We start from the raw sequence: 23,640 nt of genomic DNA, 5'->3' as shown, positions 1-23,640 counted from the left end.
TGCGTACTTGTTGGTCAGCTTGTTTTCGAAGGGTGACAACGCGGCATCTGCACTGGCAGTAGTGCTGCACTTCTACTTCAATCTGCATTCGACCTTTTTGCCGACGATGCACGCGTAGCCATAAAGACAAAGTTTTGGCTTCATGGGCGCAGTAGCTGTCACTTCCATTTTCGGCCATTTTGTCAAAGCGCTTCGTACCATACTTGAACAAAAAAATCAGAAGGTTATTCCGCAACGAAAGAGGCCAGCTGCATAAAGTTCGCATTAAGACGAGCTGCATAAAGTTCGCGAAAAAACAAGTCGTTTGTCTTTTCATACGGAATTAAGGCTCTGACTCGTGTGTACGACCAAATTCGATTGAATGTCCTCGATGAAACGTCCTTCTACCAAACGGCGTTCGGTGAAACAGTGTTCGATGAAACGGCTTCTATGAAGTGGCGTTCGATGTAACGGCGTTCAATGAACTGTTTGCAACCCCTTCGGGGTATCTGCGTTGGACAAAATTCGGAGTTGCAGTTGCCCCGGCCGCCACCGTGCCCCCTCGCGCATGGGCTTGTGCGGCATTTCTGACGCAGCTAACGCTGAAAGACCAATTCTTCTGTTTGGCAGGCTTATCTTCGGAGACTTTTCATTGCCTGGGCATTTGAAAGCGCCGCCTTTCGTCTTTTTTCCGCATTTTTCCTTTAAATCCAGTTGTACTTCCTCTGTTTTGCAGGCAGTGGAGGGCCAAGGCCTCGCAGCATCAGCCACTCAAGGTACCGTAGCAGAAGCAGTTATATAGGCGCTGGCTAATTGAATGACAATAGGTGCGTGCGCCTACACCAATTAACGGCATAGAGAAAGTCTGTTGACTAATCTTTCTCTTCCCCTCTTTTCGCAGTTGCTAACGGAGCTGTGTGTGATAACTTGAGGAAGCTTGCCTGGGCCGTAATCAGGCGTGCTACGAAAGGCACTGAAGAAGCACGCGCAACGGCGCAAATCGTTCTCCGCTGTATTGAGGTAGTCCTACGATCATTTATTTCTCGTTACATTTATATACTCGCAAATGCGGACAGCTGACTTTGGACAAACCCTCTGGTCTCACTTTTGCCAAGCCGAATTCCGCTAGCTCATGACAACCGCATGTTGGCGAGTATGCGCGGCTGCGCCTGCAGTGGTAGTGGCTACAGAAAAAAAAGGAAAATAAGAACATGTTTCAAATAATCGCGAAAAACACAGCAGGAAAAGGGTACCTTGTGCAAATGACGACTGCTCGTCCCTGATACTGCTCCTGTTCTCCCGTGTTTATCGAAACTGTTTTTATACCATACCATAACACCTCATACAGGCTGTCCTACCAAGCATATTGTTACGGGGTCTAAAGCCTTCTAGTAGACCACTCGCCGCGGTGGCTCAGTGGCCAAGGAGTTGCGCTGCTGAGCACGAGGTCGCGGGCTCGGTTCCCGGCTGCGGCGGCCGCTTTTCTGATGGAGGCAAAGAGCAGAAACGCCCGTGTGTACGAGATTTCGGCGCACGTTAAAGATCCCCAGGTGGTCAAAATTAATCCGGAGCCCTCCACTACGGCGCGCCTCATCGCCTGCCCTGCGTCGGCGCGTCAAACCCTACAATCAACAAATAAGTTCTAGGAGACCAAGAAACTGTCCATCAGCAGATGTGATAGATGTGGCCGAGCGGGGAACGAAGACGACCGTCGTTCTGCGCCAGGCACGAGCAGTGTGTCGGCCAGCTGCTGTCTCTGTAGTGCCCAGTAGCGCTGCAAATGGTGCAAATGCAGCTCTTCTAATCTCGCACACCTCGTGTCATTATCAACTAACCTATCCGTGGTTGCTAGTATTGTAAATAAGAGCCCCACAATATTGCCAGTTCACTTGAGGATCGCCGCAAGTGGTCCACTCATTGAAACGTTTTCTTATACTGAAAAAGAAGCCTGTGGGACATTTGAATGGAAAACCGTGCACTATTGACACGGTCCATCGTTTAATAAGACTGGAAGCGGTCGCATCATGGTTGAAGTATTAAAGCCACGCGCTACTTCCTTGGAAGTACTATGTTCGATCTGGGAGGACGAGGGATTTCAGGTAGCCGCCTCCGCAGAAATGACGCTGCTATCGTCCGTGGCCAAAGCTGAAAGGCAGTTGCTCGCATAGTAAGAAGATAGTCGTAACTGTAGCTCTCATGTAGCCTGATCTGAAGAGGTATATGTATAGCCTTTGTCAAAATAGGTCATCCCGAAAATGCTAGTCCGCAAGAAATTCAAACCATACGCTCACCTCTCGAGCGAGGCGGCGACGTTTTATGCCAGAACGGTAGAGGGAGCATACTTCTTTCTTACTGTCATAAAATAATTTGGTCAGAGTTAGACATTAAGCTTTAGCTTTGAATTCTTTGTGGCCGAGAAACATTTGGCGTGGCCCAGAAAATTTTGACAAGGGCTGTACGTTACGGCTGACGACTTGAAATATTCCGTTAGCATGCTAAATTCAGTACATCGTACTACGTTCGTAATGCTCTAATAGCACTGCCAACAGGGTGTTGGCAGGAAATGTTTTTCGTTCTGGTTTTTGTTCCGTTTTATAACTGCGAGTTCTGTTTCGGTTCAGCTGCAGAAGGGAAAAAAATGGTTCGTAACGTTCATAGCGGTTCATGGATGCACGCGCAAAAAAAATTCAGGTTTATGAATAAAAAAAAAAACATGGAGAATTATGAAATTATGTTAAAAACGTTTGATCGTGCTTACCATTTTTGTAAATATGTCTGTTAAATATTTCTACTGCGCACAAAAAATATCCGTGGGCAATTAAGCTATCCGTGCAATATACTTCTTGATGGCGGAGCTGCAAATGAGGTGTTTTTTTTTTTTTTCAAAATGAACCAGATACACCTAACGCGAATTTGAGAACAAGCGGAATCTTATTACCGGACCTAAATGCAGCTCCTTCAGAACTATTATGTGATATATTTTACATGTCAGCTTGGGGAAGTTTACGGCCACAAGTCATTAAAAATTATGCCGTTAATTTGAGCAATATTGGTGGAAAAGGCATTAAAAATATGCAACAGGGCATCAAGTACCGTAGAACATGGAAAGCAGGTCAGTCCTCTTGGCACCATTAGCTGCTCTTTTCGAATTCTTCCCTAGGATAATTATATTGGGCACACCTCAAGGCAGTAACGAAACAAGCAAGCTCTCATTGCTTCGCCATGAATTTCCAAAACGCTTCACACAAGAAGCCTGCTCATACCTTTTTCTTCACCTTGATAAAGTTGTTCGTACTGTCAGAGCGGCGGAGGGGGCAGGGGGGAAGAAGGGAGGGGGGTATTTGCTAGGGCTTGTAAGCGGCGGCTGTTTATAGTTAAAGTACTGGAATAGTAAATATGGGAGTAAAAAATAAATATAACCAGAGTTATTTTGTAGGAACGGGGGAGACGAAATGAAGTCATTGTTTCACGTGTATTTCATTTCGTTCACTTCTTCCGTTTACTTCGTCGTTGACACCTGGGGACAGATCTTTCGCCGGTGTCTTAATTGTCCTAAAAAAAAAAAAAAAAACTTCCGAAAACACCCACGAACCAGTCGGCACAGTCAAACCAAAAGCAAACTCCCATTGGGCAAATGCATTTGGCTCATTTCGATCCGTGGAACAGCAGGATCTGGCTCATTTTCGGTACGAACCACGATCTGCGTACACGTTTTTAGGGCGTTATCTCAACTATTTATAGCCATCCTTTTTTCATGGGAAAATTGCCCAGTTTTTCCTGTCACTGCAGCTTTATCCGGCAGAGTTTCGGTTTCTTGATCTGGCTCATTTCGAAAAAAAAAAGAAAACGCCTCAAATGACTCTACAAATTTCCACTCTGATCCCCAGGAACTACATCCTGGCAGTTCTGAATCTGGTACCCAGGTTTCATTGAGATGCTGTCGTAAATTAAAAACCCTCGAGAGCTATTTGGTTTGGAGCGCCCATTTAGCTGAAGTATAAAATTGTTAGTTGCGAACCCTTCAAGCCTAAGGAAAACCAGCGTGCTGCGCGCGTACTCTCGATTCATGAGTATTCCGCCTTGATGTGGGACCCGAACACTAATAATCTTGTGAATAAATTTGCGGCAAGTCAAAATCAGGCTGTGCGCCTGGATTAGTAATTCGTATAATGGTGATCATACCGTTACCAGTTTAAAAAGCTGTGTGTCGTATGTGGCTCTCTAAAACTCCCGTGCTCCCCTTTCTCTGTGTTCAGTCTTAAAGCAGATTGTATGAGAGGAGGTAGAGATGGATTAACGTCAGGCCCTTCAGCCCCCACGTATACATCCAGACGAAGGGGTGCGAGAAAAATGGTGAATATTGGTGACGCACATCCGCAATCCAAGCGTCATTTTCTAGAAACTATGAAAGAAACTACACTGTTCTTGCCGCCCTTATGCCATGTTTTCCGCTGCGCTCTGGCCGGAGTTGCGTACGACTTGTAGCTATTTATATTGAGTGTGCAGCTGGAATTTGCAGCTTTCGCTGCATGCGAATTGTGTTGCTGCTGTTTACGCCAGACATTGTATTTTTTTTCTTCTGCATTGCTACGTCGTGCTTCAAAATAGTTAAGAACACCTTCTACAACAATGCCGTAGGCCAAGTGTAGGTACGTTATGTTAATAAGTAAATACACAAAGAAATGGGGCCGCGGTGTCTGCATCGCAACCAGAGGCGAGGGGCGATCACACGGGGAGCCCAGCACTGACCATCGAGACAGACAGATGATCCTGCCGTAGGATAAAGGCTGCCAGCGCGACGAAGGCAATTTTATGCAAGCGGATCTACGGGATACTAAGGGCCGTGGGTCAATTGGCGTATTCATGGGAGGTTGTGGCCGTAACTACACCAGGGTGGCCAATCCTGCTCTGGTGAGGGAGTGCGTTACCGGCAATGGTCGCCGGGGTCAGGCCGCACCCCAAGCCCCATTCTGCAATTCCATCAATACGCGGATTTTGTTTAATCCGGTGGGAATTGTCTGGCACCGGGATTCGAACCACGGTCCTTCTGCACGCGAGGCGGATGCTCTACCTCCACCGCTGCATCCTCACCTACGGGGCAGAAACTTGGAGGATCACTAAGAGGGTTCAACTTATATTGAGGACGACTCAGCGTGCAATGAAATGGAAGATGATATGTGTAACATTAAGGGACAAGAAGAGAGCGGAGTGGGTCAGGGAACAAACGCGTGTTAAGGACATATTAGTAGAAATTAAGAAGAAGAAATGCATGTGGGCAGGGCATGTAATGCGAAGGCAAGATAACCGTTGGTCATTGAGGGTAACAGAGTGGATCCCTAGAGAGGGCAAGCGTTGCAGGGGGCGGCAAAAAGTTAGATGGCCAGATGAGATCAACAAGTTTGCGGGGATAAATTGGTCGCAGTTAGCACAGGGCCGAGGTAATCGGAGAATAATGGGAGAGGCCTTTTCCCTGCAGTAGGCGTAGATAGGCTGGTGATTATTATTATTACTATGATGATGATGATGAATGTACGGGAATACCCCACTTCGCTGCACGGAAATTAAATTTTGAATTTTGATTTTGAATTGAATTTTTAATGAATCCTTTAGCACCTTAGCTTCCCACTCGAACCGTAAACCAAAAGGAAATTTTTTCGGTTTCGCTTCTGAACGAAATTATAAATAGCGTTTCGTTCTCGTTCTCGTTCATACCAAAATATCGTTTTTTTATCGTTTTTTGGTTCTGGTTTTCGTTTCGTTCGGGCACCCTGCCTGTCAAGCGCGCAAGTAAAGCGTGTTAGGCGGTTTGTCACTCGATGCTGGTACACTTTAAGCGGATTCGCGCGGCAAAGCGGAGTGCACTCGTCGATGTGAGCACTTTAAGTGGTTGGCGTCGAACGCAGTTGAACGGAACAAACTTTGCATGCGATCTGCACAGCCGCATCCGCGGGGATTTCGGAACCAATAAAATGTAACGGCTAGTAGACGCAAAAGTTCTCTATTTATTTTACAAGACATTTATTCGTTATGGGTCGTATATCAGCTATAAGAGAATGAACAAGAAAATTAGGAGCCTCCCACTCTGTGAAGGCGGATGACCGGCGAAGCTTTTTGGCATACCACATATATGTCACACAAAATTTTGACGAAATGTATCAGCAAATTTTATTTACCTCGAGCGGGGACGGCGGTTGTCCCTAACAAAGAGTTTTGTGTCTTGGACACGATATGCCATTGTAGCCATACATTTTGCAGTGGTTGAGTACACTTGAATCAAGTTTTCAGAGAGAAAGCTAGGTTTTCGGGCTAGAGGGCGCGGTGAAGGCGAACACAATTTCACGGCAAGACAAAGCACAGACGCAGCTGGAGCCCAGTGAAGTGTAATGGAGCCCGCGCCTTCTGGTACCGTTTTCTGGTGGCACGCTCCCCAGCCCGGCATTACCCGCTCCCCAACCCTCCCTTTGGAATGAACGAGCGAGTAGACGCTTTCACTATGGAAGCTGCCGCCGCTGCCAATTGGTTCGTTCGGTGGCCGAAGCGTGGTCGGTGGAGCTTCTGTTGGGGCGAGGAACCGCACGTGCGTTGACCTTACGCGCACGAGGCGCTTGCTTGAAGGTCAGAGGGACGGTAGCAGGCGTTTCCTGCGTTCTTAAGCGAAGCTTCGCTTAACATTTGCCCCCAATCGACGGCTTGAATCACGGCTGGTGCGAAGTCGAACGAATACACGGATCAAAACAAGAGTACCGGGTACAGTCCAAACGTGTGCAAAACAGACCACGGCTGGTGGTAATTGGCTGTAGCATTCTTTTTAGTTAGCCATCGTACTCAAACAAACAAGGGGAAGCCCATTTTACATTTACTTTGTGATGTCGAAATGACTGAGGCTTCATACTATTCGTATTAATACCGGGAGGAGTGGTTATTTATTTATTTTTTTTTGCAAATTTTTGAAGTTTAACACGCGGAAGCTTTACGTGGGTCACGTAACGCGACGTAGTGTACGGCTGGGGATTAATTTTGAACACCTTGGGGGCTTTTGCTTGTGCCAAAATCTAGACACACGGGCGTTTTGGCTTTTCGCCTCCTTGGAAAGCAATCACAGACGCCGGCGTCGAACCCGCTTTCTTGGCCTCAGCAGCACGACGCCTCGGCCACCGTGGCATCGCTGCTGGTAACTAGCGGTTCGGTTATTTTTTATACCTGCTGAGACAAAGCTTCGCACGTGTAGGCAGTCGCCTCAGACTCGGTGCCTGTGGTTGTCAGTGCATCTGATTATTTATTATTTTGGCCCTATTCTCGACTTTACCAGACTACTGCCATGTTCATTAAAACTTGCTCTGATTTTATTTATTTATTTATTTATTTATTTATTTATTTATTTATTTATTTATTTATTTATTTATTCCTGTACTCATTGCGCCATCTGTCAGTACGGGGGGGGGGGAGGAAGGAATATACAACAATCAATACATGTCATTTCACAATAAATTGCAAAATCATACATTGAAACACACACAACCTGGGAACACAGCAGGATATTTTCAAGAATATGCTATAACGAGGAAAAAATGCATCATTTGACTTAACTGTGGCAGTATCCCAAGGAAGCCTATTCCAGGAAGCCTGTTCGACATGGTCTTTGGAAGAAATACCTTCTTAGCACATATGCATTGCATTTCGTTTGTCTTACCTTATTACCTTAAAACATGGCGCTCAAGTATTAGCAGTACTATATTATCTCTCAACCTCCCCTCCCTCTAAATCCGCCGTATAGTTTCTCGACTCAGCCTCGTACACAAAATATATGATACTTTCCATGCACAATGGAGTAAAGTCCCCCCTCCTGCCCATTCATCGCGTAGCCTCTTTAACTCGTTAAGCTTTCAGCACCTACATGGGTCAGCTAACGCTTTTAAAAGATCATTTTTACCTGCAGGCATAGAAGATTGGAATAACCTGCCCGATACCATAGCCCACGAATGTGACCCCTTAGAGTTAGTTTTTTATTTATTTATTTATTGGTACCCTCAGGGTAATACAGTAAATCACGAATTATTTCAGGTGTTAGTTTTGTTTTTAATTGCTTGAGTTCCTTCACACACACACACACACACATATATAATATATATATATATATATATATATATATATATATATATATATATATATATATATATATATATATATATATATATATATATATAGTAAGGCAATGAGGGGCTCGTTGAGGAAATACAGAAAGATAGGTCAGCAGTCTACAACGCCAAAGGAGGCATAGGGGTGTGGTTAGGCTCTGTTCTTTTTCACTACAGTTAATTAAGTAAACATTTTTTTTCAATTATACAGAAGAAAGAAAGAAAGAAAAACACGCGCCCAGAGTGGGGACCGAACCCACGCCTTTCGATTACATGTCGAATGCCTTACCAATTCGGCTATCTGGGCGACTGTGTTCTCCTTCACTTTCTGGGCTATTTATATTTACTAGAAGTGTATCTGACCAGTCGCCCAGATAGCCGAATTGGTAAGGCATTCGACATGTAATCGAAAGGCGTGGGTTCGGTCCCCACTCTGGGCGCGTGTTTTTCTTTCTTTCTTTCTTCTGTATAATTGAAAAAAAATGTTTACTTAATTAACTGTAGTGAAAAAGAAAAGAGCCTAACCACACCCCTATGCCTCCTTTGGCGTTGTAGACTGCTGACCTCTCTTATATATATATATATATATATATATATATATATATATATATATATATATATATATATATATATATATATATATCCTGCCCAACGCCTGCGCCTGCATCATCGACCATCAGTCATTGTGGAAATTTGTACTTGCCGTCCACTTATGTAATACCCCGCAATGGTCTCTTGAGGGTACAATTATTATTATGATGATGATAATGATGATGTCCATGCGTAAAGAGGCATAATAAGGAAGGGCTAAATATGTACTTCTCTCGCTGAATACCAGTCCCGAAGTGAAACATGTTGTGGAGCAACTTCAACCTGTGAGCCGTTCCTCTAATAGTTCCCAGCCAACAATCTCTTCTGCACGCGATACACTGAAATCCCTAAAGTAATTTCGGAGCACAAAATGGTCCGCTTAGTTTCGCACTATTTCTAACTTTTGGGTGTCGTTCTTTAGCCAAGGGTCCCATACAGTGCAAGCATAATCAAGAATAGAGCGAACGCTCATAATATACACTAGCCGTTGCTTAGTTTCAAATGGATAATGTTTTGCATTACGCTGCAAGAATCTATTGTACTCTACATGCCTTGGCTGAAACATATGTCGGTGCCACGACAGAGTGGAGGCCCTCAGTTTCGTCTCGATGGTAACAATGAAGTGAAAGGCCGTATAAGGCCTTTTTTACTGGAACGTCGCCAGACTAGAAACCGTGCCCTCCTCTTAAACCATGTATTCCTTCGGCGCTCTCGATCAAGAAGTACCGTGAACTATAATATTCCTGTTCACATCACCACAAGTGTGAATGCTTTGTTGTCACTGCGCAGAAGCGGAACTTCATTGAATTCCTGGAGCTGCTGCTGGAGAACATAGTTATCATGTACAGAAACCGCGGCCACCTAATGCCATCCGAGCCGACGGTGGATCCACGAGGTTGGACCGGCTACGTGCTATTCGTGGCAGAGCTGGTCCATGGACTAGCGCGTTGGAGCGGCTCTGTAAGCACCGCAGCCAGCGCCGCAGCAGCCAGCACCGCCCCGGCCGTGAATCTGGTTGCCGAGGATTTGGGGAGGCTTGTGTGCTACTGCGGACTCGTAATGCTCAGGGCACCCTCCCTCGGCCACCCGGAAGAGGCAAGGCAACGTCTTCCTTCTTACCGTACCTTCGTTTTTTTTTTCATTTTGTCCCATGTGATGCGCTTTTTTAATTGAAAAGGTGAATATAAAGCCTTCATTAATGTCGACTTTCCTTATAGAGAAACTCGTGCTCGTAAGTGCGTAACACTCGTATTAGATGAAAAAAACGTTGCAGGGGTCATCTACGGTTTGCTCTTAAAAGATGTAAGACGCGATAGCGTTCTTTTGGCGTGGAGTGGCGTTTTGTTTTGGGTTCGTCATTTACAATTTACAATTTCCAAGCACTATACTTCAGTGGCGGGAGCTAGACTAGGTGTAATGGTTTTTCATCACTGAAGCCCAGGAAAAGCAGAGGCCTCTTAATACTGTGCGCCTTAAGATTTGGGCGTGAAAAGTTCCAGCTGCAGTGTGCCGGTCACTTTGAGCAAGAAGGTGATGGTGTCGGTGTTTCTGTAGCTTCGTGGCTTTAATGAACGTTTTTGTTTTTGTGTAACACGCACGCACGCACGCACGCACGCGCGCATACAGAGAGAGAGAGAGAGAGAGAGAGAGATACCTTTATTGAGTAAGATTTAATAGAAGCTTGGGAAAGGGGGATAAAGACGTGATAGACCCCTAGGGTGAACCCGAATTCCAGGTCGCCAGCATCAGCTGACGCTATTTTGAGGAGACAAGCTGGCCAAGACAGCCGCGTACGTGTCGATGTAGACGTTATATGCAATGTTTCAATTGTTCGCCGCTGAGCAAATTCTTCAATATTACCAGGTTGCGTGAAGAAAGTGGTCTTTCCCCGTACCTAACGCAGTTTAAGGTTAAAGCAACACGTTTCCTAGCCGACATCCTTAGCATCTTCGCCCTTATAGACATCTGGATATATGTGTTAGTTTGTATCCTGCACCGAGGCGAGTTTTCGGCCTTGAGGTCCCCGTGTGGCACGGGGAATTATGGTGTTTCTAGGCACAGGATGAGGAGACGTTATGAACATATTTTCTTTGGGGGGTAGATGTGGTAGCTGTGGTCAACACTGAGCACGGTATGCCAGTGCGCGTGGGTGTTCGTCCGGTGCGTCGTTCCCTCCAGGCCCTTTTGTCCGGGTATTGATGTGATGTGAACTTTAATCGTTGTGGATAACAGAACCCTTCCTAAGCGTTTAGGTACTATGCCTGCAACCAAGAGACTAAGGCCTTTTGAGCGTGTTTAAGCGATTGCGACGGTAGTTCATTGCGACAATTGTTGCCTTCTTCCTTTCGTCCCGGCATCGGCTTATTCTGTGTTTTCATAGTTTTGGAGCTTTCCTTGAAGGAATTTGATCCTAGCTTGTCGCACGTTTTTGTGTAGGTTCGGGTGTATGTATTTTGTAGTAGGAGGGATTTTATGGAGAGCCGCAGGATGGTTGACATATACACCATGGCGGCAGCCGTTTTCTCTCTGGAGGTACGGCATGTATTTCATGTGATCGCTGGTCGCAGTGTTTTTCCACGAGGCTTTTTGTGGTAGGAGAGTGACCTCTGATATATTTAAAGTTATTAACGCGAAAGCGCTATTAGACTCATTTTTTTCGATTACCCCGTGGTTCCTAGCCGTCCGCTATCAGCCGTGCTCATCAGGAGTCCACGGAAATACGTCACCGCTGCCACCCGGAAGCTACGACTGAGGCAGAAAGATTTGCGGGCTTCGCTGAACCTGTAATGTGTCCTTACGGCAACAGAAGGTTGGAAAGGAGGACAATGATACAACGTCGGATGCGAAAGAAGGGACACGCGTTTTCACCAGTTGCTGCGCCTGCGCGGTGAAATTTGTTCTGTGCCCAGTCGATGGCAGTGCGCTCGGCAGACACGGTCTCCAGCCGTGCCCGCAACTTACCCAATCACACCAAAGCGCGTTTCCACCAGAAGATCAAAAATACAAATTTCCGGTAATTCATGCCCCGAAGCTTCTTGTGGGCTACGATGCATGTCGTAATGGAAGCCTCCGTAAGAATTTTGACCACATTAGTATCTTTAACGTGCGCCGAAATCTCGACACACTGGCGTCTTTGTTTTCTGCTTCCATCAGAAAAACGGGCGCCGCGACCAAGAATTGAACCAGTGTCCTTGGGCTCAGCAGCGCAACGCCTTACCCATTGAGCCACTGCGCTGTGTTTTCCACCGGACATATGCCGGCACCAACTGTGGGTGACCTGACTAAAACACGGGACAAGTGATTAACCCCGGTCTCTCAGTAATCAAGGAAGGCATACATTATAAGCCCAAAATCGCTAAAATAAAGCCCACTATATGGGGTCTAATCACATATGTTTTTAAAATACCTTTCAATATTCCCACGGTTATGTCTCCGCTGCAAGCTCGGTTTGGGAAACGAGAGATGGCGCCACGCGGCCAAGTTGAAAATCACGCTAAACGTAGGCACGAATATCCTCCCAGAGAACAGCCACGTAAGAATGTTCGGCGGGGTTCTAGGCAAGCGGGTAGTGCCCAACTCACAATCGCAAAAAACAGAAAATCTCTAACCAATTATTGCCCACAAGTAAAACGTCCACCTAAGAGAAGAGCAAGAAAAAGAGAAAAGAAACGATACGACTCATGCAACGACTGATCATAACAGGATATTGCAGAGCCTGCCGTACCACAAATTTACCCGCACCAAAGAAAGTGAAAGAAACACCATCATTAGGACAGCATATAAGGCAGTTGTCAACCTCGCAATGTTGATCGTGAGATGAACTAACAAAAAGTGGACCAACAGGGTAACAGAGTAAACATGCATAGGCGGGTCTAAAAGATGGGGATGGCCATTTACCCGATGGAGGGATAAAATAACAATATTCGTTTCAAAGAATATACTCGGGAAGCGCAGGACAACAGCGGGTGAAGGTCAGTGGGAGAGGCCTTCACGCAGCAGTCGTCCTAAATTTTTGGTGATGATGATGATGACTAAGTCTTCGACTTGTGTCTTCCTAATGCATTCCAAGAAATAGGAGAAACAATGCGCTCTCCTAGCACCAAGAAAGCGGATGTAAAACCAAATCGGGAGGGGCCATCATACCCCTTTGAAAAACAACAGGCACCACCAAACAGGCACCCCAATCAGAAAAGATGGGACTGGCAGTGCCCCCCCCTCACACACAATTGAAAGGAAACCACTGCACGACATGATAGACATATAGCACCGATCCAGCGACCCCGCATCAAAACTCCTCTACCAAAAATATGGATAAAATCTGTGGTACGGGTTTGACTCGGATGATCCTCCTCATGCGGCTGCCGTGTAGACGGTGCCGGCGTGAGAGGCAGGCAAGAGACAAAGGAAACCGACGCCAACCTCCAAGGGGGGTTTATTCCCAAAACCCTCCCCTAGCTGGCCCCGTCTTCTCGGTCATCGACGGGTCCCGCGTTGCTCGAGGGGCCGGAGTCGTTCGACTCCGCCGTTACCGGTGGACGATGGTCGGTCCAGGCTGGAGTGGAAGACGCCGGGTAGCTCCGCCGCCGCACGCCGTCTCGTCCTCGCTCGGAGCGGCCGCCCGCCGCCGCCGAGCGCCGCTGCCGAAGCCCTCGCTCTCCGCAGCCGCCTCCCTGCCGAAGCGACTCCGAGCTCCTTGCTCCCACGCGCGACGGTGGCGCCTACTCCCAACGCGCAACCGAACCCCTCTATTCTTGCCGTCTTGTTGCGCAATCCCGCGCAAGCCGCGCGGCCCTCCGAGCACTGCCGCGTACCGAGTCGGGATCACGGGCAGCCACAATTCCCACAAATCCTACCCCAGAAGGGGCGGTATGGCAGGATCAAGTTCATTCGGGGAAAGTTAGAATATCATGAGCCCACAGTATACACCGACTCCGGGATGCACGAAAGCACGAGGCCCCAATTGTCGTAGTTATTTATTCTGGCAATCTTTGGGACTGCATGACCCTCCAACATACAGGAACGAAGAAGTGGGGGTTAGAGCAATCTTCTTGGCAATCCGAAAAAGGAAGTACCAAACGGAAGCGTAAAATCAGTAAAAACTCACAAAGGACATTATACAGTTTTCTGGAGGCAGAATACCAAGCGCTTCGGTAAGATATTTCCATCCATAATGCAGAAGGTTAACAACGTCATCTGGATAGCTACAGCCAATGGTCTCGAAGCCAACGATGCACTATGCAAGAGGCACACGAACTCGCATACCGTGCTCCTTGTGATCACGACAACCACACTGTCCTCTTCGAAAAACGTTAAGAACGATTCCTCATCCCATGCCCAGGAACAACATCTTTCCCCTCATTACAACGGTGTCTCAATGCAGAGGAATCACAGTCTGTGGACGAAAAACCAACACAATTATCTGAAAATCCATGTGCGTTAACGTGTTCGGTGGGAACATCGGACATTAACTTAGAACATCGGACATTAACTTAGAACTCTGCTAAAGTAGGGGAAACATCCACACTCTTGCGCACAACCTAGCTATGTCCAAGGGTATGGCCAGGGGAGAACAACTGAAACATAACATATTCCGCTTCTTCGAGGCATAGGAGGCAGATCTGACCAGCTCGTTACCTCAAGATCAGCGCGAGCTGATTGAGAGGGCAAGGGAAGGTACTGCATCTGGTGCCGTAGGCTCAGGTTCCACCTTTGAGCTTCCTGCCATCTATTTACCCCATTTTTCTAAACCACAACTATTTCTTCTTGAGCAAAGATCTTTTCTCTCTCTCTCTCTCTCTCAATCAGTCTATCTATCTATCTATCTATCTATCTATCTATCTATCTATCTATCTATCTATCTATCTATCTATCTATCTATCTATCTATCTATCTGTCTGTCTGTCTGTCTGTCTGTCTGTCTGTCTGTCTGTCTGTCTGTCTGTCTGTCTGTCTGTCTGTCTGTCTAATCTAATCTAATCTAATCTAATCTAATGTGATCTAATCTTTGAAAAAAGCAAAATTGTTCAGCCCAGCCCTAACATCACAGAATAAACATCTTGATACACTGACACTGACTCCTCTTCGCTAAAACTTAGCAACACCTCGCATTTGCAACCTTTCACGCTCACATTTTAAGCACAGAAGCGCACAGAGCCTTTGTCTCTCCTGGGACACGGCGATTAAAAACCCTGTTTGCTAGTCTTTCTCTTTTCGAAACATTTCATGCTAGTGAAGCATAGATCGGAAGTGCAGTAGCTGCGTACGAACACGCTCCGTGGGGGTTGAAGTATCGCTACCGCGCCCTACATCTTGGAATACAAACGTAGATGTCTCTGCAACTTTTTAAGACCCAATTTACGAGTGGTTCGGCAATCTTAAAAATTGACAGTTAGGGCTGCCCTATAAGCTGTTCTGATAATTGTGCTTTTTTGGCGTTCTTCAGAGCGCAAAAGTTTCTAGCACGGAAGGCTGACGAATATCGTGCTTATGATCAGTGCCTACATAAGTTTTGTCGTTTTCTCTTTTATCCCTGCCCTTCCCGTATATCGGCGTTTTACAGTTTAAATGTTCAAATACTTTTTTTTTTATTTTGGCTATTGTTTCGTCGGCTCCGCCGCTTCCCTGTAGGGCCATGTGAGTTACTGTTTTCTGATAAAACATGCCGGCGTATTTTTAGGTTTTATGAATTGGCCTCGTGGCGTCATTAATAGTTTGCTGGACAGAGCTTGCGGCAGTGATAGGGCCCCATCATTTTATAATTCTTGTAATTAAAAGCCATAAACGGTGTCTTATTGTTTCTTGGCCGGGTCACGTTTTATGTCGTTTATGGGTATAATCTTATGGGTATACTATAATTTTATGGGTATAATCTAGGTTTTTCGCGGTTTTAGAGAGCCATGCATTATTCTTTTTCCCCCTTTTTTACGTAGTTGACAATGTTAGCTAGCGGCATCATTAGTATGCGTGGAAGATGTGCTGTCGTAGTTACGCAAGTTGCGGGCACGGCTGGTGACCATGCCTGACCAACATGTGACTAAAAATCGTCCGTAGAACCAAGATCACTGCGCAGGCGCGGCACCTGCCTAAATCGCGTGCGTTTTCTTTGGTCTCGTCCGCATTATCATTGTCCTCCTTTCCACAATGTATTCGCCATTGCTGTGTACTCCCGATTCGGGCTAGCCCTCACATCTGGCTGCATCAGTTGTAGTTTCCTGCTAGCATCGATGACGTATTTCCGTGGACGCCGCCTGATAAGCACGGCTGATAGCGGACGGCTAGCAGTCACGGGAAAACCGAGAAATGAGCCTAATAACGCTATCGCGTTAAAAAGAAAAAGGATAAGCGACACAACTGGGCTTGTTTATGAAAGCTTTTCAATTGGAGAGAGAGAGGATTGTGTAATCGAGCACGTGTCTTTAGTTCACGGAGGAAGATAGCGGTGGGGAGGAGGGGGGGGGGGGATTGTTATCTCCGTCCTCAAAGAGTGGGGCACTGCCTGTCCAATCCCGGACGTGGTCACCGTTTCGAGTGACAGCTACAAGACATTTAGGAAACTGGTTAAACACACCAAAAATAATTTAATATTGAGCTTTGGTAACTCCTCCAGCTTTTTCGTGTTCATGTGAAGTTCATTTCACGATGCGCCCAGAAGAGGTCGGAGTAAAAAAAAATGTGAGCGAGGTAATCGTGAAAGCAATCTCGTGCAGCTGACAAACAGCGTGTCCGTCCTTCAACTTAAAAGGACCCAGAAAAGCTTTGTGAAGGTGGAAATCAAATGCATTCAGGTGGTAGAACATATAACGGGGGATTTTTGAGCCACGTGGGAGCCCCATACGTTGTACGGATAATTTGTAAACAATTTTTGAAGATCGCCTTTCTCAGCCGATGAGCGCGCCGCCGCAGCGAGCCGACCGCGGCTGACGCAACGGCGAGGCGCCCCCCTGATTCGGCCGATCGTCCGTCGCCGGCAACGTCACTGCCATTGGCTTCCGGCTCCTCTTCCTCCTTCCTCCGCGATCCCGAGGCAAAGGTGGGTCTGCAGCGATTGACGCGTGCCTAGGCGCAGGAATGTAGCTAGCGGAGAACGGAAGTCGAGCGTCCCGATGTCACATGGCTATTCCCAGTGTTTCCAGCTGCTTTGAAAGAAGCAGAGATGGAGGAGGAATCGATCGGCAAGGGGTGAGAGGTGCACTTAATTGCTTCTGGCGCAGCTAATACGAATGTAGATCAATAATTCCAACGGCTTTGCATCGCTATATTCGTACTACGCGACAATAAAGGCCTTTTGTAACTTTTACAAAAGGCTTTTCTGGGTCCCTTTAAGGGCTAACTTGACGGCTTCCCGAAAGGCCCTTACTTCGCGTGACAGTAAGTCAGTTTTCTTTGACGCACTGACGCTGTTTGATGTTGGCCGCAGGTAGAGTGCTTGCGGTCGGTGCTCGCCACCGCAGGAGTCAGTCTGCAGCGGCACTCACCAGAGGCGATGACAGTGCTGACTAGGCGCCTACGACATGCCGTGGGGCAACCGGACGTGCCCGAGAACAGCCGCCCCGCGCTAGCCGACATGTTGAGCATCGTGAGCCGGCTGGATGGCTCAACGTAACTCCTGTTCTGCACGTGAACTTGTTCGCTTGGACTCGGTAAAATAAAAGAATTGACACTTCATAAGCGTGCGATCTGCTTCAGTATAGCCAAGCCGCCGCTTCCATGTAACCGGGTAGGAGGCGTTGCTGAAGACACTCTGGCAGGAGTGGACGCACCGAGTAATCTCTGCGGATGTTTCCCCCTGGCTGATACCATCTTCTTTGCGCCGCAAGCTTGTAGGCCGCAACTGCGTGACGTCCTTCAGTTTTCCACATAAGTTCAAACCTCGTGACATCGAAAGACGCGGCACTTACCATCGCCAGACGTCTATATAAACCTGAGGAGTCGATGACCATTCCACTTAGAGTTCCTGTATAAGCTTCGCCAGGAAAGCCCGCTTTCAGTGCTGCTCCCCGAACTCTTTTTCCAGCTGTGTGCAGGTCAGCGGCCGGCGCAGCCGCCCCTTAGCGCGCGCCGACTTGGTCCCGCCGCTGCAACTGGCGCGGCAGCTCCGAAATGCATCACTGCTGTCCTTCCCGCACAACTTTGGAACTCGAGATGGCGGATGAACGCGCCACTCGGCTCCTATAGGGGAGCTATATACAGGAACTCTAGCTCCACTTGCTCAGCGGCGACACCTGGGACGCCCTGAGTAATATCTGCTGGTGTTTTTTGCAGGCTGACACCGCCATCATGTTTGTGCCGCAAGCCAGGAGGCCGCAACTGCCTTGTCACCATTCTCCAGCCTGAAACTTGCGACCTCCTGACATCGACGGTGCATATAAACCGGTGGAATCTAGGATCGTTCAAGCGTAAGCAGTCGCGACACCCGGGACGTGCAGCGAATAGTATCTCCGGTGGTTTTCCGCTCGCTGGTTACGTAAAAAATCCCCAAATATCATTATCATTGCCCTGCCACCTGCCGCTGTTGCTTTTGTACGTTCCCTGCAACATGTGAATTATTACGCGCAGCGTGTGCAGAGGTGAGCGAAAATGCTGATCCTTTTGAGTTCGGGGTGCGTTGCAGTAATTACTGTGGGGTACATGCTATGATGTCGTTGACCTATCGAGGGCTGATTGAATGAGCGAAATGTGGAACTGCAAAACCTGCCGTGACGCCACTCAGACCGGAAAATGCAGCCGCAGAGCGGACGACATACCTTGAAAGATTGAACTGATTAATGAAAAGCCCCACCTGCTTGTGCCTATGCCAGCAACAGCCTCTGAAAGGGAACGCTCAGCCACAGTGAACTAGAATATTGTAGTTCACTGTAGCTCAGCACTGCCTGTGTATGACAAGTCTGACGACACGATGTAGCGCCTAGACAAACGAGGCATACAAGGAGCTAAAAATTAATCGGCGCTAAAACAGGGACGAGAGGAACACGTAACTCACAACACTCCGCTTGGTGGCGTCACAGAGGTTACTGACGCAGGTAATGCGTCTTGGGGAATCAGGGCTGGAAGAGCAATAATACGGCGGCTTCGATCAAGGACGGCCTCTCATGCGCACACTGCTCTTAACACTGAGAATATTGTGTTATCAGTGGCCGGGGAAACTTCCCATCTCAATGCCGCCATGGTTTTATGAGAGCCTACAGTGTCAGCTACATGTTCCTCACGTGAAAGTAAAACGAAACACGCCAGTGGAAGCAGCCAGATTTTTGGTTCTTGAACATTTGGAGAACACTTATCCCAATCACCTTCAAATTTTTACGGATGGCTCAGTCGATACGTACAGAGGGGCAGAGGTCGGCGAACTCACTCATGAGTCCACTCACTCAGACTCATTTGAACTCAAACTCACGCGTGAGTTTGAGTTTGAGTGAGCGCGAGGCTAGTGTGGCATGGTGAGTTTGAGCTTTAGTGAGTTTGAGCCGAATGATTACGACTGAGTTTGAGTCCGATTGAGTTTGAGTACGCCTGAGACCTAGTGAATTCTGAGTCCGTTTTGAGTTCTGAGTACATTTTGAGTTTGAGTCCATTTTGAGTTCTGAGTCCATTTTGAGTTCTGAGTCCATTTTGAGTTTGAGTCCATTTTGAGTTCTGAGTACATTTTGAGTTTGAGTACATTTTGAGTTCTGAGACCATTTTGAGTTCTGAGTACATTTTGAGTTTGAGTCCATTTTGAGTTCTGAGTACATTTTGAGTTGAGTACATTTTGAGTTTGAGTACATATTGAGTTTTGAGTACATTTTGATTTCTGAGTACATATGAGTTTTGAGTCCATTTTGAGTTTGAGTACATATGAGTAGCCTAGCAGGCAGCTATGGTTGGCTGTTAAGTTTCATGCGTCACTGTGGGCTCGGAATTAAGGTTACTTGCGGTAACGGCACCAATCGCGATCTGCTGATCGGTTGGGGGGGAGGGGGTGTCTGATTTTTTTTAGTTTCTTGTTGAATTTTTATGGCCATATGCACTTGCTGTATACCTAATTTTCGCGGCTGGGCGCGTGAGTGATAATTGACTGGTGAGGTCATAAAAAAGGGTTGTCTTAACTTTTCCTCGTGACGGATCCGCTAAGAGCGTGGGAAAGGGTGGTGGGAAAGCACACGGCGGCGCTGGCGTGCTGGTTGTTCCCCTGCTACTGTTAACGGCTTGATATACTAGGGGCCACAAAGGAAGAGGTGAGAGCCGGGGGGAAAAGGGGGCGGTGGCTGTCTCTTCTGGTGTTTCAAATGAATTAGCTGAATTGACTGGGCAGCGCCCCTTAAGACAGAATAATGACCACATTAGATTGGGTGAAAAGTGAAACTGATGAGGCTAAGGCGTGTAAGGTAACAAATGAAAGGTCTGGATTAACGGAATCACGCGGGGTAAATAAAAAAATGCTTGCTGAGTGTAGTCATCAGGCAGTCATAATGAGTCATAGATTGGGTTAAAATTGAAAATGACGCTGCGAGGACATGTGGGGAATCAAATTCAAGGTCTCGATGTGGGGAATCATTCGGGACGAAAATGCGTTATGGATATATCATGACGTAGTCATGGTAAATCATAGATTCAGTTAAAATTCAAGTTCATGACGCTAGGGCGTGTGGCGTATCAAATTAAAGGTCTCGATTAGGGAATCACGTGCTTCCTGATTATTATCATGACATAGTCAAAATGGGTCATCAATTAGGTTAAAATTCACAATGACGCCACTGGGTGTCCGGGGCATCAAATTGAAGGTTCCGATAAGGGAAATCTCGCTGGACAAAAATGCGGTAGGCCATTTTCATGAGATAGTCATGGTTAGTCATTGATTGGTTTAACATTCAAATTGATTCCGCTAGGATGTGATGGGTATCAAATTAATGGTCTTGATGAGCGGAATCACGTAGGAGAAATACAAAAAATGCTTCCTGGTTATAACCATGAGATTGTCATGGTGAGTATTATATTGGGGTAAAATTCGAAGTCACCCCGCTAAGGCGTGTAGGGTATCAAATTTATGGTCTTGACGAGGGGAATCACGTGGTACAAATAAAAAAAGGCTTCGTAGTTCGAATCATGATATAGTCATTATGAGTCATAAATTGGGCTAAATTCAAGGTGAGGCCGCTGAAGCATGTGGGGCGTCAAATTGAAGGTTCCAGTTAGGGGAATCACGTCGGACACTTAAATAATGCGTCCTGGTTACAGTCATGAGAGTCATGGTTAGTTTGACTGGTATAAATTCCCTATGACCCTGCTAGGGTGTGTGGGGTATCAAATTAAAGGTCTCGTCGAGGGGGATCACGTGGGACAAATATAAAAATGCTTTCTGGTTATAATTATGAGGATATAGCAAAAGGTATATAGCAAAAGGTACACACTCACACTTGCACGCTCACTCACTCACTCACACTCACTCATACTCACAGTACGAGATTTCGGCGAACGATAAAGATCCCCAGGTGGTCAAAATTAATCCGGAGCCCTCCACTACGGCGCGCCTCATCGCCTGCGTTGCGTCGGCGCGTTAAACCCCTCAATCAATCAATCAAATCACTCATACTCACACTCTCACTCACACTCTCACTCAAACTCACACTCACACTCATACTCACACTCACTCTCACACTCTCACACACTCACTCACACTCTCTCCCTCTCACTCACACTCTCACTCTCACACTCTCACTCTCTCTATCACTCTCACTCACACTCTCACTGTCACTCACACTCTCACTCACTCTACACTCACTCTCACTCTGTCACTGTCTCAATCTCTCACACTCACACACTCTCTCTCACACTCTCTCTTACTCTCACTCTCACTCCCTCACTCACTCTCAGTCTCACTCACTCTCACTCTCTCACACTGTCTCTTACTCTCACTCTCTCACTCACTCTCAGTCTCACTCTCTCTCACACTCTCTCTCTCTCACTCTCCCTCACTCACTCTCAAACTCTCTCATTCTCACTCTCTCACTCACACTCTCTCTCACTTTCACACACTCACACAGTTTCTAACACTCTCCCACTCTCTTACTCTCACTCTCTCTCTCTCTCTCACTCTCTCTCTCTCTCACACTCTCTCACTCTCTCACTCACACACTCTCTCAAACACACACTCACACACGCGTGCATGCTGGAAGTTAACAGCTGGGTACGGTGGCAGTCATTGCTTACAACGACAGCGTGGTGTTTTTCCGAGAGAGCTCATCCCACCTAGCAAATGCTAATAAAAATATTACAAGTGCCTCAGCAAACAACGAGGCACTTTTTTGATTGTCCCACGTGATTTCCCTCCTCGAGACCCTCAATTTGATACCCCACATTCTTTAGCGCCACACCTCTCTGCATTTTCACCCAATCTGAGATGATATATGACTCCTGTGTTACACGGTTCGCCATTTTCGATATTTTTCTTATTTGTTTTTTACATTGTTAACATTTAGTTTTTTCAATTCTCTACATTTACGCTTTTATAATGATTACAGGTTGAACTTCCGTGATATCTGCATTTTTGTGTATATGCAGGGCGTTACAAGATCATGGCGGGGATAGGGGGAGGGGTGTACTCGGCAAAGAATGCTACGCAATAAAACAGCAAAGGTATATCCATGAACGCCTCGCGCTTCAGAGATTCGCGGGGACAGTTCGCTTTGACACAAGGCGTTTTTTCAGGATGCAGAGCAAGAATACACGGAACCGTAACCCTAAACAGCTTCGACATAAATTAACGGAGCAGTGAGCGCACGTCCCCTCACCCAATCTTGCTTGTTTCGATCTGGGGACGCAGCACACCATCGAGCCTGGACCGCCTCTGTCATGAACACGAACACGGAGCCTACATCAAGAGTTTGGTATCCAATATATACGTACAATTGCTTCCAACCAGCGCTACTCTTCATGGGCAGCAGGTATAGCTGTATTAAATCTGCAACGAAAATTGTTTCCGACCTCACAGGAGCTACGGTGTCATGTCGTGGCGAATGCAAGAGTTTGAGCTCACGAATTTGCACCCGTAATATTTTTACCACGCGTGAATTTGAAAACACTGACTGCTAATGAAATCAGAGTCCATCTGACCCCGAGTAAATTCCTAGCATGAGAGAGTTGTGCGGCCATTTGAGTTCTGAATTCATTTTGAGTTCTCATCCCATTTTGAGTTCTGAGTTCATTGTGAGCTTTGAGTCCATTTTGAGTTTTGAGTCCATTTTGAGTTTGAGTACATTTTGAGTTTTGAGTCCATTTTGAGTTTGAGTACACTTTGAGTTTGAGTACACTTTGAGTTTTGAGTACATTTTGAGTTTTGAGTCCATATTGAGTTTGAGTACATTTTGAGCTTGAGTACATTTTGAGTTTTGATTACATTTTGAGTTTGAGTACGTTTTGAGTTCTGAGTACATTTTGAGTTTTGAGTCCTAGTGAGTTCTGAGTTTTGCGCTCAATGTGAGTTTGAGTTTGAGTCAGCGCAGATGTGCTGCTCAGCATTGAGTCTGAGTTTGAGTGAGTGGTGATTCGAAAAAAAAAATTGTGAGTGAGTTTGAGTGAGCCGCGCCAACTTTGCCGAGGTATGCAGAGGGGTTAGTGCAGTGGCGTATATCATTCCTGATGCCCAGGTTTCCTGGGCAGCACGCCTGGATCATGTGGTGTCCTCCACCGAATCCGAGTGCATTGCCATCGCGGCTGCTTTGAGAAAACTTAAGTCGTATAAGCCTCAGGAAGTTGTAATTCTGACTGACTCAAAAGCAGCACTACAACTTTTGAAGCGTGGGATCCCCACGAAAAAGGACTGTCAGCGTTCCTTACGGCTTGTGCAAGAACTTACCAGCAAGAACTTACCAGCACCGACAGTTAAAGTTTCACCCAATCACGGAACGACTTCAGGCGAACAGTGGCCGAACATTTGATTCAAGTCTCGGGTTAATCCTTATCA

At 46.7% G+C, this 23,640-nt stretch overlaps 1 protein-coding gene across 4 annotated transcripts in view; it reads left to right on the top strand.

The window, feature by feature from the left end:
* LOC144166717 (uncharacterized) overlaps nucleotides 1–17,362 on the top strand; it is a 28,599-nt gene extending 11,237 nt beyond the window's left edge. For 3 of the 4 annotated variants that reach the window (XM_077696236.1, XM_077696228.1, XM_077696231.1), the window contains exons 4-7: nucleotides 716–755; nucleotides 881–999; nucleotides 9,495–9,800; nucleotides 17,122–17,362. In XM_077696236.1, coding sequence (XP_077552362.1) covers nucleotides 716–755; nucleotides 881–999; nucleotides 9,495–9,800; nucleotides 17,122–17,307 — 651 coding nt within the window. In that variant the 3' untranslated portion in view covers nucleotides 17,308–17,362. The remainder of the gene's footprint in view (nucleotides 1–715; nucleotides 756–880; nucleotides 1,000–9,494; nucleotides 9,801–17,121) is intronic. The other variant, XM_077696239.1, reaches the window with a different exon arrangement.
* The last annotated feature ends 6,278 nt before the right edge of the window (nucleotides 17,363–23,640 follow it).

The sequence above is a fragment of the Haemaphysalis longicornis genome, unplaced genomic scaffold, assembly GCF_048455015.1.
Source record: "Haemaphysalis longicornis isolate Haplotype H1 unplaced genomic scaffold, Haemaphysalis longicornis Haplotype H1 scaffold_1, whole genome shotgun sequence".
NCBI classification, from domain to species: Eukaryota; Metazoa; Arthropoda; class Arachnida; order Ixodida; family Ixodidae; genus Haemaphysalis; species Haemaphysalis longicornis.
Note: the sequence above shows the minus strand (reverse complement) of the source record. Positions and strands in the feature narration are given on the sequence as shown.